General features: G+C 34.1%; 1 protein-coding gene across 6 annotated transcripts in view; it reads left to right on the top strand.

Annotated features, from left to right (window-relative positions):
* Window positions 1-14,040, top strand: part of LOC128552206 (platelet endothelial aggregation receptor 1-like) — a 51,943-nt gene extending 37,903 nt beyond the window's left edge. The window contains exons 6-16 of one of the 6 annotated variants that reach the window (XM_053533228.1): window positions 1,489-1,629; window positions 6,616-6,759; window positions 7,123-7,260; window positions 7,414-7,545; window positions 7,710-7,847; window positions 8,263-8,394; window positions 8,607-8,744; window positions 9,371-9,518; window positions 9,909-9,979; window positions 11,293-11,349; window positions 11,707-14,040. In XM_053533228.1, coding sequence (XP_053389203.1) covers window positions 1,489-1,629; window positions 6,616-6,759; window positions 7,123-7,260; window positions 7,414-7,545; window positions 7,710-7,847; window positions 8,263-8,394; window positions 8,607-8,744; window positions 9,371-9,518; window positions 9,909-9,979; window positions 11,293-11,349; window positions 11,707-11,735 — 1,268 coding nt within the window. In that variant the 3' untranslated portion in view covers window positions 11,736-14,040. Of the gene's footprint in view, window positions 1-1,488; window positions 1,630-6,615; window positions 6,760-7,122; window positions 7,261-7,413; window positions 7,546-7,709; window positions 7,848-8,262; window positions 8,406-8,606; window positions 8,745-9,370; window positions 9,519-9,908; window positions 9,980-11,292; window positions 11,350-11,706 lie in introns of those variants that run through there. The other 5 variants (XR_008369008.1, XM_053533230.1, XM_053533229.1 and 2 more) reach the window with 5 other exon arrangements.
* The last annotated feature ends 239 nt before the right edge of the window (window positions 14,041-14,279 follow it).

A 14,279-nucleotide genomic window follows, 5' to 3' on the forward strand; every position in this document is an offset into this window, starting at 1 on the left:
AATAAATGGCAACCTTTGAGTTAATTAATTAAAGGACAACGTAACTATCTTTCTTGAGAAAAAAAATACGATATTAAAAAGATTTACACGTTAAATAATTCCAAATAAAATCTTATATTCAGCTGAAAATGTACGGATCTCCTAAATTTTGGGCAGCTATCTTAAAAACAAGGACACGGTTCTATACATGTCAATCATCATATTATGCATCATATGTTATGTATAATTGTGAAAAGTTTTACTAACATCTACTAACTTTCTAATAACAAAACTGTCAAAATCGTGTGTTTTCAATAGACTCCTGTTATGGAAACTTGTAATAGATATCAAATTAGCGGACAATCAAGCACACGACCACATCATTTTTATTTGCCGATCTTTTTTAAAGTGTATTCTGAAGTTTTGATAAATCAGGATTAAACCAAATGCTACATTGTAGAAAAAGTTGATCCTCAACGTGCAGAATTAACTTAATTAGACGCGTTTTCATGGGAGTTTTGTGTTTTCTTGATTTAAACAGCAAGCCAACATTGTACAGTTAGTTAGTGTAACCGTATTTCTTTTAATGTTTTCTGGAAAAGGTAAGGTTATATAAGCCCTGGTGAAATGTTATCAAAGTTATCATTCTTAACAAAATTAAAGATATGTAGCGATAACATCTGTTCAACTGGAACGAATTAGGTTAAAAATGTATTTTGTCATAATGGTAAATGGTAAAACATCCCTTAAGTGGTGTCATTTTTTTTATTTTAAGGCTAACTATCTATTAAGATAGAGGGTTGTTTTCTTTCTGAATATAACGAAGGACTATATGAGAGCTTTCTCAAAAACAATATATGGTTGGTACTTTAAACCTCAGCGTGTAGCAAAGTGAATGCCGTCCACTTTTAAGGACGTGAGCTTGATACAGATCAATCTTGAAACAATTAATAAAGACACACAAAAGACGATAATAATAGTAACCGTCGTAACCAATCAAACTAGAAGAAGCTATATGATACTTTGTGTTTGAACAGACCAATTAAATTAACTGAATATCAAACACATAATTTTACACAATGCCTTTACGCGTGTAACGCCTGAGGATACGAAAAAGAATTGTTAAACAGGATGAGCATAACACAAAACAGTCTTATAGCGACATTACGGTAGTTTATTAGAGTATAAAAAACCCGATATCACACGTTACGGCCATTAGCTTTCTAGGCTTTTCCATTTAGAGCATAATGCCCTTTCCTTACTGACAACAAATAGAAAACTCTTTATAAATCTCGAACGTACTATGAGGAGGTATATTGGCACTGACGCATTAGGCATAATCGAGTAATAATCACGCTTGAACAGAAATAAAACATGTGACCACAATTGAGAGATGTGTCAGTATAGTTATGTTTGATTAGTTGTTGTGTTGTGAATATTATACGAATCCATTTAACAGGACACTCCTTTTGACACAAAATAGAAGTTAGAATTTGATTTCCACTTTAGTTTGTAAGGATGGAAACTATGGTGAAAACTGCAAGTTCAATTGCAGTGGGAACTGTAAAAATAGCGGTGTATGTAGAAAAACCGATGGTCTTTGTGTTGATGGTTGCAGTCCAGGCTTCGACGGAGAAAAATGCGATCAAAGTGAGTTTAAATCATTTCATCAATATTTACTCGATATTTTCATTTTAATTGGAGAATCGTGTTAAAGGGGTACGCGCCCATTTCGTGGTCATTTGGCATGGTAAATGTAATGGTTCACTCTTTCTTGGACAAGGGATTACTGATTGAACATATATAGAAAATATTTGTATAAAGACGAGATATGTTTAATATTCATGAAAATCAATCACTCTTTTATTATCGTATTCTTATTTCTGAAAAGGTTACAGACAAAAGCTATATCAGTCATCATATAAGCGATAAAATTTTATATATTCCTGAAAAAGCATAATATTTCTTTAATGTACATAAAATGTAAATATATTTAATTCATTGGAAGACATATATAACTTCTAAGCCAAAAGCTTCTTTATGCAGGAAATATTTTGTGTATCAAGATTTTAATACAGTAGAAACTTTTGGTATAGGGTATGATAATCTTGTTGTAAACCTTGGGCAAAAATGATGATGGAAAATATATTTTATTCCCTCAAGTGACAGATTCTATCAGTTTATTTGTATCTGCTTAGAAATCTTGTAAGAAGACCCTTCTAAAATGTACGCACTAATTTAATTTCTAACCACAATAATACAATCAGACACATCACCTTAATAGGAATTTAGGAACTAAACTGCGGTAAATTTTCAGTGTGTTAAGACGGAAAATATGGTGCAAACTGTGCCAATAATTGTAGCGGATTCTGCAAAAATGGCCAAGCATGTAGACAGACATATCATGGTATTTGTGCTGATGGATGTAGTCCGGGATATAGAGGAGGAAAATGTGACCAAAATGAGATAACTATGCCCATTATAAATGAGATAGTGTTACAGTAGCTGTATTTGATTGCTTTCAGTAACACCGACTTTAATGACTATCATTTTATGTTGTATGAGTAGTTTCTAGGACGCGATGGTTTTGTATTTTCTGGTCCTTTGGTATCGAGGAGAGCACTCTTTTTTACTATAACAGAATTTTGCTGGAGGTGTTGCATATGTCATTACCTTTCAAAAACAGGTTCTTTCTGAGTCTGCTTTTAATTTGCTTGGTTACGTTCTATGCTTCCAAAGGATGTGCTCATAGATTTCATTAAGGTTTTAGACCCGTAATAGAGTACCTCCTTTTTGAAGAGTATTCAATTCCTACCATAAACATACTTAGACTGCAATTTTCATGGGGGCGTAGGTTCAAGCCCCGCTGGGACCATTTTGTCCCCTTATTGTCCTTTTTTCTAGTAAGTGTTTACTTCTTTCAAAATATATTATTGATTTATTTGTACAAAAGTGGAAAAAAAATATTTGATAAGCGATTTCTTACTGTTCAAAGTGAATTTATCTCTGAGATAGAAGGGGTAGAGTTAGACATTTTTAAAAATACTGAGTTACATGCGGCAAAAGTTCTCTTTTTTGCCTTTACTCTATAGATTACATTTTGTGGAAGAAATGTGGGTAGGTAAAGACAAAATTAAAAGTGATGGCCACTATCCAAAACGTTTGAACCATTAATTTTGATAAAGGAAACATCAAACTATTGGTAACGATTATAAAACACAAAATTAAACTGCCAATATCATTTTTTCTAGGGTGCCTCAAGTTAACGGATTTTATGAGACAGAATTCTATCTCTAACATTGGAAAAATTAAGGTTGAATCCTGCGGGTCTCTTTTGAATTTTGCTCACTTCATCTGTCACGGGAATTTCTTCGTTTTCGATTTTAGCCGTCATGACATTTTCATCCACATTATCAGCAATTCTGTCCTTCACGGCTTTTTTCCAAAACATAATCGAAGTCGCCTGGTCCTTGACGTATTCTGCCAGCTTTTATTTTATTATCTTGAAATTTTAAACTTGTCAAGTTTGGAGTTGTTGTTTTTTGTTTTTTTTTTTGTTTTGTTTTGTTTTATTTCTATGCCAAGTGTTTTTTTACTACAAAAATAATTTTCTGGGAATAGGGTGACAACTCTGGGTTTATCGTCTGTACTTGATTGTGAAATTTCCTAGTTTTGGCGAAAATGCAATTCTTACATTCTGTATCAGTTCATCAGCACGGGAAATATGAATATCAACTTTCGGTTTTTCGTCTATCTTGATATTTTCATCTTTCATTGAAACCATGATGAACTGGTTTTCTCTAATCGCTCCAACTATATCTTCCGGCTGATAAACTGAACGATATCTGAGAGGCCTGTTTTTGCTGATATATATTGTGCTTTGAGATTGTAATTACCAAGTCCAGCACTCCCTCTCGAATCGTCCTTTCTATAATATTGGTATAATCGCAAGAAAGACAAAACTGAGTTATCAACAGGAGCCTCTTTCCATTTATTAAGACTTTTCAGGAGATTGCTAATGCTTTCACTTAGGTTTTGAGATATACCAATGTATGGGTCAAACCTAGTTAATTTTTCAATTGCCCTCTTACATACCCTCGTTAAGTTCGGGGAAATTCTGTCGTCGAAGTATTTTTTAAACTCCTCCATCCAAGCCTTATGTAGTTCGTCAATTGATGCTAAACTTTTTCTCTACTCTCTTGCCCAAACATACAGCGCAAATGGTCCTTGTAACAGTTAACTCCTGCGCTTGAATAACCTCTTTCTGTAAGCCAACGCCCACAATCCTGTAGAATATGATTCCAACACTGGACATCGACAAGAATTAAGACAAAGGACATAGCATTTATGATTCCGATCTCACCGTCACTTACACATGCAATGGGTCGTCTTGGCAACTTAATCTTATCCTTTAAAAGGTTAAAGAATAGTTCGTAGTGGTTTTGAAATTTGCGCTCGTGTATCAAAAACAACGCTGGCATACATGGATTTTCTCAGAAAATGATGTGTCTTAAAATTAGAGCTGATACATAAAAATCGCCAAGCTAGAATGTTGTGTCGTAACTTGTCGCACTGGTCAGTTGTATCAAAGTGAAGTACCTTTTCAAGTTCCTCACTCAGAAGTGCATGACAATACATGACTAATAGATTTGGGTATGTATGTATAACATGTATAAATTGATTACTTGTGTCACGTGCTATTCCATGAATATTAAATAAAGAATTTCTTGATATTCGCATTTCATCGTTACCTTTATATCTAAGATTTTGCATTTATTTCAAAATCCTTGGCATATCTTCTACATGTATTTTTTATAAACAGCCTTCGGATCCTCAGTTTTTGTTTTCTGCAGCTATTTCTCCAAAGAACTGGGTTTTGAACGGACAAATGGTCTGGGTTTTTTTGCATTACCATGCGCATGAGGTTCAGACACTTCGTCATTACCGATGTATTGATTAAAAAATGGTCCGTTATCCTTTTCAGGTTCATGAAAAACAATTTTTACAAACTCTTTGGAAGCCCCGTTTTCAGCATTGATGTAAAAATACTTTTTCTTTATCTTAGGACTTTTACTTGGTAAGGCCACCGTTCCTTGGTATCCATCGATGACCGTCTGCCCCCCAGTCTTGAGCTTTTACTCCTTCCCCTTCATATAAAAACAGTTCTCCTCCTTTTGGACGGAAGGGCAACGACGACACCGGTTGAGATTCTGGATCCCTTAAGTTTTCTAATATTGCCACGGCCGAAAATTGAATTATATATCTAATTTGTATTTAATTACTACTAGGATAACTCTGTAAATATGACGCTAAACGTCATTGTCTGTATGTGACAACGCCGTGACGGTAAAAGAAAAACCGGTGACGACCCGTGATTACCCATGACATTGCCGTGACTGTAAAAGAAAAACCCATGACAGTCCGTGATAAAACCGTCACGGACATTATGACCGTCACGGGTTTTAGTAGATCTGGTTACTGTTGTGATTGCTTGTTATGTGTTTTGCTTGATATATAACCTGCATTTCAATATTTAGAAACTGGCTTAAATTAGTTAATCTCACACTCAGTATTATTACCTTTGTTTCCTTTTTTTTAAAAAATGGGTTAATTCTATGTTTTAGTTTAGTAGAAATCGCATTTGTTTATCAGAGTTGGACTAAAACAGGTATTAGGGAACCTGAGGTATATTGTAGATTTCATGACCTCTCATGATAGGACTAGGTCTAGATGTTACTTTGTTGCATTTTATTCTTTCTCTTAATCTACCTGTAATTGTTAAAAACACGACAATTTTCATATTAAATTGATTATGCATTAACATGAGAGGTATTACATTATATTTATGATTTTACTGACTAGTGGTGATTTAAGGACATTTTGGTATTATCGGACAAGCCGTAGATACCTCGCTTCTGACGGCTGTGATGCTTGAATTTTTATAATATACCGACCACGTGTTTAATGCTTTTCCAACTATTTGCGAACTACACCAAAAGCATTAACAAGAATTTGCCTGCACAAAATATATCCACTTCGGTTATAATAATAAACACATAGGGAAATCTCGTATGGGAAGATCAGACCCAGGATAAGCGGCTTCCAAGACTAATCTGAAGTTTCAGTGTATTCAGTTGATAGCGGCGGGTGTCAAACAGGTTACCCTTCCGCCGAGTTTACTGTTATTGTTATATAAGTCTGAGATGTAAAAAAAAATATCAAGGCTCGTGTACATTACTTACAAAGACAACAATGAAAGATCATTAAGAAAAAATAGTCTTCAAGCAACGTTTGAACCGTACCGATTTTTGATGGACTGAACAGAATAGCCTGCTCGAATATCGAAATTCAAGTTTTCAAGAAGTGGATTATTGATATTCGAGCAAGCAAATATCGTGCTTATATTGACTTAAAAGCCAGCTTCAAGTATTAAATTTAAATGTCAAAGAATGACTGTTGACCTAGCTCGAAAATCAAATTTTGAGGAAAGATGAAAGGTCGATCTGGTATTAAATTTCGGACCCTCTCGATGATCAACATTCAGGTTTTGGAAAAAATAAATTTGGTACTTTAAATGTGCTTTATAAATCTAGTATTATGCCTCATTTTCATATCATGTCAATGTTTTGCATTCAGCATGTACTGATGGATATTATGGGCATATGTGTCTGCAGAAATGTAGTGCAAACTGTGCCGGGGGCTATTCAAACTGCAACAACGTCTATGGATCTTGTATGTCTGGGTGTAAAGCTGGTTGGAGGGGACGCAAATGTGACGAAGGTTGTCAAGAACAGTGACGTTTTAGTTAATGATACCGATCTTACCAATATAGAAATACAATTTATGAAATTATATACATGACAGAAAAGTCTGAGTGCGCATATGCATATGATGAAAAAGTGTAGAATGATAACTCAGTAATAATATGCAATCGTAGAATAAATCTTCATAGCGGCTCAACTGCTTTACAAGTATGCACTCTGTATATTATATAATTTCCAGTTTAGGGGACTCACTATATGTAAGCTGAAATTCAGAGGAAATGATATCTTTTAACTTATTATTACAAATGACGTAAATCGGACGACACTAGTCTGTTGCCTATAAAAATATTTGTTCGAAATTTTCCCTTTCATTTTGCAGAATGTCCGACAGGAAGCTGGGGACTTAATTGCGCAAACTCCTGTGGATATTGTATGTCAAAAGTGTGTCGACATACAGATGGTATTTGTAATGGGGACTGTGCTGCAGGATTTAAACAAACTCCACACTGTGACGAAGGTAGAAGTGTCGTAAGATTTCAGCTTTTTTAGTTTATGTAGAAATATACTGTACATTGTAAACTAATTCATAACTTGTTTATGGAATACGAACAGACTCGTTCTTTGTATATTTTATCTATTGCCTTCTGATGGATGCATATTTTTTAATTAGAATGCGACAGTGGAAGATATGGTATCAACTGTTCCCGAATATGTAGCAAGAATTGCAAGGACATATGTAGGAAACAGAGTGGGGAGTGTCAGTTCTGTAAAAGCGGTTGGCATGGTGCAAATTGCACTCTAGGTAAGGTATCTGTTGTGTGTGGGTCAATAAAAGTATTCAAACTGATGTATAAAGTTAATTGCACTGTCGGTCATACTAGTATTATTATTTTTAATTAATTTTGTGTCAGTGTATTGTTATCGTACTTGATCAATCTTACCTAATTATTCATGTCTACTTTTGAGAATGCGAGGATGGAAGATGGGGTGAAAACTGTGAACGAAGATGCTTTACATGCGTTAATGAAACATGCAACCGAATAAACGGGGCTTGTTATAGCCAGTGTAAGCCGGGTTTCAAACAAACAGAATACTGTGATCAAGGTAACAGAACGCTTATGACAATTTAGAGTTATGATTATGCAAGTGGTTCAATTCATTATTTTTTAAGCCGTTATTTAGAAAAATGCATGTATTATGTTATAAAACATTAACATGAACATTAACCTTTTCAAATGAATTGAATCACAAATTATTACCGTAACAACAGAAAAACAGCTTTCTCCACATGAAGTAAAATGAACAGAAATGTAGACATTGAATAACTATAAAGTAAGAACTACGATAAAAATGCATAAACAGTGTTAAAAAGTATTATGATTTAAAAGTCGCCAATATAAATGAATCAATGGTAAACTGAGAGGCAAAAACGGGCTATACTCATAGAAACAGATATGAACATATTGTTACTGACAACCATTATTATATAAAAAGAAATAAACAATGTGTATTTAACTAGAGTGTGAAAATAGAAGCTACGGACTCAACTGCTCGAAAATGTGTAGCACGAACTGTAAAGATATATGTGACAGGCGGAACGGATATTGTACATCATGCAAAAGTGGTTGGTATGGAGAAAGATGCACACGTGGTACTTTTTGTGTATATACTATTTTACTTCGGTATATAAAATATTTCAAACTGGTAGAAAATGATGCAAAATGATTCATAATTGTAATAACAATGCTAAACACAAATAAATTTTGGAATGTAACAGTAAAAGCGTATCGCTTAGTTCTTAATTAATCTGATATTTTAGATTGTACATCTAAATATCTAAATATTTGTATATCTGTTATTCAGAATGCACTAATGGAAGATGGGGTGAGAATTGTAAACAAGTATGTACTAAATGCCATAATCAAACCTGTGATAGATTCAATGGGACTTGTAATGTACAGGACAAGCAAGGCTTCAAACAAACTGAGTACTGTGATCAAGGTGAATGACTACTTTGTTTAAAACGATTATTTTATTTTCTTATAGGTATTATTTTCACAATTTACTTCTAAGTGCACACCAATTATCTGCTCAATCTGTATACCAAGATATAGAACCTTAGTCATTGTTGAAGCCGTTCTCATCTGCAAATAAGGTAAGGAGAATGTAACCCTACTTGGAGAGATGTTATATTATACATGAAAGCAGATGGTTCATGTTCGGAATGTAAACCTTGGCTAGAGTGTTAAAATTGTGAAAATGGTATTAAATGTTTGCCGCTGCTACACATTGATGTAAGGTGCCCGGAAAACATTCTTTAATTTCGAATAATCAAATCGTACGTGTAGTTTGAGATTTGAAAATGAGGTAGGCTAAAATATAAATCTTTAAAAACCGTCACCCGTGCTTTGTCTTTCTTGTTTAAGAGTCCTATAGCAGGACGTTGTGTTCTATTCATGTCCGATTTACCTGCAATTTCAGAACTCATTTCTACTTTTAAAAGATAGTATGACTTGTATGCCACAAATACGAAAGAATATACACCAGTATGAATGAAAATTACAATTTCCGTCAAAGGAATATATAAGACTTCTTCCGAAAAGCTTGTGTGTGTTGATATGTTTCAGCTGTAAAGCAGACAGTGACGGGAAATATGATGCATATTTCTGGAGGAGGAGTAGCAGGAATAGTTGTAACTGTTATTGTTCTGATTTTCTTCAGCGTAGTTGTTGCAGTATTGATCACGAGAAGACGGCTACATAGGGATAAATTTGGGTAATTGTGAATCAATCAATTGAATTGAAATGTAAATAAATTGATACGTTTGATACAATTTTCATTTGCCTTATATGCTATCTTTCGGATAGCCGGAGACACATTACATATTGACGACGTTACCACGTAAATCGATTATTTATCTTTACAGAAATGTAATAGGTTAAATGTTTTCAAACAAAGGAATAAGTAAAAATGACAAATAAAAAAATAATGTGGTATTCTCAACAAAACGTGGAAATTCCGAATCCAGCTTTTTTTCTCACGATCTAGCTATTGAAATGACTTGAAAATAGTTGACAGTATCCATATATTTGCTTTCATGCTAGAAATTAAAATTCGTTTAATTGACTGATTGAGGCGTATGGTTAACATTTCGTTATATTTCAGAAATCACAATAAGTTGGAAAATGAAACAGTCTTCTATTCAAATGTTTTAGCTGCAGATAATAATTCAACAGGTACGTTGTCTGATTTATTCGTTGCTTCTAATGAAATAGAAAAAGTGCCAATTCAACAGGTCGCTCAACACGACAAAAATTAAAATGTTGCTGGCTCGGTTTCACTGACAATGTTTACTGACGGTAGTACAAGTTCCATTCACGCCCTCTAGCCTCTGGTTGAGCGGAACTCGACATTTACACATGTTTCAAGTGCAAAAAAATTCAGAAGTATCCACAATGTTCATACGGTTGTGCACATGAACCTTCAGCTCTACCTAGTATGTAATTTCATGAAAAGCGGCGTATGGTCCCTAGTTTATAAACTGGGTTGCCCTAAACGAAAAAACAATGGGCATCACTGATTAAACATAATTTTAGAAAGAGGATCTGAGGTTACGGAGCCTGCATATCACAGAAACGGTCTAAAGACGAAATTAAAAAGCAGGCACCATATCCAAGGAGTGATTATACAATACTCAAAGCGATGAAAGCAGGAGTTCAAGCTGTAAAACTGAACAGTACCAATAAAACAACATAGACGTCGTGCTGAACGATCTGTAAAGGTCGAAATATGACAGCTCTGACTGAATGCCTTGCAAGGTAAATAGCAAAACAAACAAACAAACGTCCAGCAAGAAATACAACACACAAAACAAAACACAACCGCCCGTACACCACCCCACATGAAAATAGGGATACATGTAGGTGTTAATGAAGTAACATACACAGCTGCTGATCATATCAACACACACGAGTTAAAAACAATGATAACATTGATGTAACAGACCGACACACAAAAAACATGACGAAAGAACATAGCAGGACATCGCCTTTGACTAGTCAGTGGCAATCCACCACTAGGGAGTTTAAAACTAGTTATCTGGCGGAAAGCCAACTCCCAACAGTTTTCTATATATCAGTGTCAAATTTAAGGATGAAAAATTCGAATACCGAGTTGAAAAACAATTTAGTTAGTATATTGAAATAAACAATAACTCTCAGTCAAATCATATAGGTAAGTTTTAAACAATATTTCTTGACCAATGAAAAGGGTATTAAATCCACAATCTAAATGTAACGTTACGGCTTATTTTCTGTTATAAACTCTTAAATTGGAGCAAAGATAAAAACAGTTAAATGACCCAAGTACTCTATTGTTAATTTTAACGTAGTATTCTGAATACAGTGTTGACAAAATTAGCAACAACTGTTTGCACCTAAAATGACTGCCCTTAAGTCATTTGTTTTATCATTTGCTCTTGCGTGTAGTTTACCATATATGTTCGTTGTTTGCATTACATTTTTCTTTCAGATATTCTATTATTTTTCAGAATCGAACATGAATGTGGAAACGGAAAATGATTACGACATCATAAAAAGAAAAAGCGGTAACTAAATTTTAATCTCGTTTTAAAATCAAAATTGTTAATATTTCTTTTCTTGATGTTTCGTTTTCGATAACTGTGATATCACAATAAAATTTGAGAAAAATATCGTAGTCTTTAATTTAGTTAAATTTAAATATATCTTATCTAGTTATGAAACTCATGAACATGCATTGTGGCGTGATAGAGTCTTCCATATGGAGTTTTTGTATTTTGTGAGCAATGTGTGTGCAAATACAACAACGACAAGTCTGTTTTGTTTTGCGGTCATTATAAATATAAAATTAATATTTCGACAAGAATTGTAGAGATCTATTTAAACATATTTTGTAGAATTGATAATATTTTTATTCATTGCAGGCGTTGAACATATCTACGAGCAGCAGTGATGCAGGGTACGATTGTTTCGCAGCGTTGTACGAAAACATTTTCTAATGAATACTGAAAAAAATGAATAAAACAAGTTTGAATAAAAATCGTTGATAACATATGTTCTTGTGGTCGCTTATTTTCTGAACTGTTTATGCCAGACAAAATGCTAAGAGATGTCGATTAAGGCTGTTTTGATATCGCTAATATCAAAATCTCAGAATATATTAACTATGATGATATTGTAAACGAGCAGAAAGATTGTTGATTAACTACAAGTTATAATACTGCATTGTAAACGTAATAAGTATCACACAACATTTTTAAGTTTAAGGCATGGACATAAAGGCACCGTGGATGTAGCTGATCGTGAATACACTTTTATCATGCTGTAATATGTTCATTTGATTTAATATATATGTTACAGTAAATGAATACAACGGCATACAGCAAAGGAAAATGGTGTCAATTCTTTAGGATATCTTATCATCACTTTGCTTGTGACTTTTAGAGCAAATCAGTGTCCTGTCGCTTATGTTTAGTGCCCTAACTTGTGTTCCACGTCGCTAATGTACATTCAGAGAAAGTAAGAGACATCTAGCAGATTTACGCTTAGGCTTTTCATATAAGACTTGAAGTATTCAATAGTTCGCATTTAATTTAAGGTTTTTGACCTTTAACCATTTTCCCCTGACAAAAATAGATTTACATGCGTACGACTAAATGGATATTTTACTGACTGGTTTTCTGTCAATACAGGCTTACGTCAAGGTTGTTCATTATCTACTGTTCTTTTTAATATCTACATTAATGATCTTGCATTATTGTTGGTACAGAGAAAGGTGTCAATATTGATAACGAAAAGGTGTTTATTTTGCTATATGCGGATGACATTGTCTTGATTGCTGAAAGTGAAGCTGATTTGCAATTCATGTTAAATCTGTTAAATGATTGGTGTAAAATTAATTTTATGTCTGTTTATACCAGCAAGAGCAATATTGTACATTTTAGACCTTAGGCTACCTCTATTCAAAGATCTGATTATTTATTTGTATAACTGTGGTGATTCAAAATTAGATTATGTCAGTCAGTATTTATACCTTGGTATTTTGTTGACAGAACACTGATTATAATGTAACAGCAAAAGTTGTTGCCCAAGGTGCTGGACGTGCTCTGGGTCTTCTCATTCGAAAACAATGGAGGCTTACCATATGATATATACACAAAACTATATTATACACTTGTTGTCCCAATTATAACGTATGGCCCCTCAATTTGGGGAACTAAGGTATTTTCATGTATAAATGCAGTCCACCACCAAGCCATGAGATTCCACCTTGGAACAGGAAAATATAACCGAATGTGGCTGTTTATGGTGAAATAGGTTGGAAGCCAATCCTTATAGATCAGTGGACTTCAGTATGTAAGCATTGGTATAGCTGTTTGAATTATGAAAATACACGTATAGATAGAAAGATCTTTAGCTGGTCCTGTAAGAAAGGTAACTCAAGATGTAAGAAATGGCCATTTATTGTTAAAGAAAAATTTAAGTGTCTAGAGTTATATGACTTTTTACAAATACCTTTCTCAAGAAAACGCTTAACTGAAACATTGTTGTAAGTTGCTTATGCCTTTTACACATAGATCTGCATTGTCTGGATTCAGGTGCGGTGTTGCACCCATAAGACTCGAAACGGGTCGCTACGAAGGTTTAACAGAAAATCGACGAGTGTGCCCATTTGGTTGTAATGTTGTAGAATCAGAGATACATGTTATTCTATGCTGTCCGCTTTATGCTTTTCAACGAAGACTTCTATTAGAAAAGCTTATGTCTATATTTGTAAACTTTGAGAGTCTAAATGACAATGAAAAAATGGTACTGTTATTCACACATCCAAACTTGATTAGAATAGTTGCAAAATCCTGTTACGATATACTTAAAAAGAGAAGTAATACTTTATGTAGTATAAATACAGTTTAATGCACCTGTATAGATTGGCCTTTTATTTACCTATAAGTATTTTACTCCATTGTATGCAGATCCTTTTAAAATAGTTACATTATTTTAATGTTAAGTAAGAGATGTCTGCTAATCTGTTCTCGACCAATCTGATTGGTGGGGATACTTGATTTTTTAAAGCCATTTTTACTAGCGCACATTTAGTGCACCTGTCTAATCTGGTTCAGTGTCTTATAACCTATTTTTTTAAATATAAATTTTAGGACACAATCTTTGTGTTGTGATTAGCAGACATGTCTTGCTTTTTACTGTAATATATGAGAATTGATCAAATTGATAAATATTGTGATAAACTTAAGAGTACTTCCGTGTTTGGGCAAAGGTTTGGGGCTTTGTGGGTGGTGTGGATTTGGTCGTCTGGCGCCTCCATGTGACCGGTTGGGGAACTGTGACAGTGTTCTCTTATCAGCTACAACAATTGCGGTGTGGTGGATAAGAGGATGCTGTAGATCTGTTCCTGGCGACTTGGGCCTGCTGGCTGATCTAGGTTGTATCGCTTGTCGGACCACTTGCATTGGCTGTTACACGGTGATGCTCATTTGAT

This window comes from Mercenaria mercenaria, unplaced genomic scaffold (assembly GCF_021730395.1).
Source record: "Mercenaria mercenaria strain notata unplaced genomic scaffold, MADL_Memer_1 contig_2156, whole genome shotgun sequence".
In the NCBI taxonomy this organism is placed as follows: domain Eukaryota; kingdom Metazoa; phylum Mollusca; class Bivalvia; order Venerida; family Veneridae; genus Mercenaria; species Mercenaria mercenaria.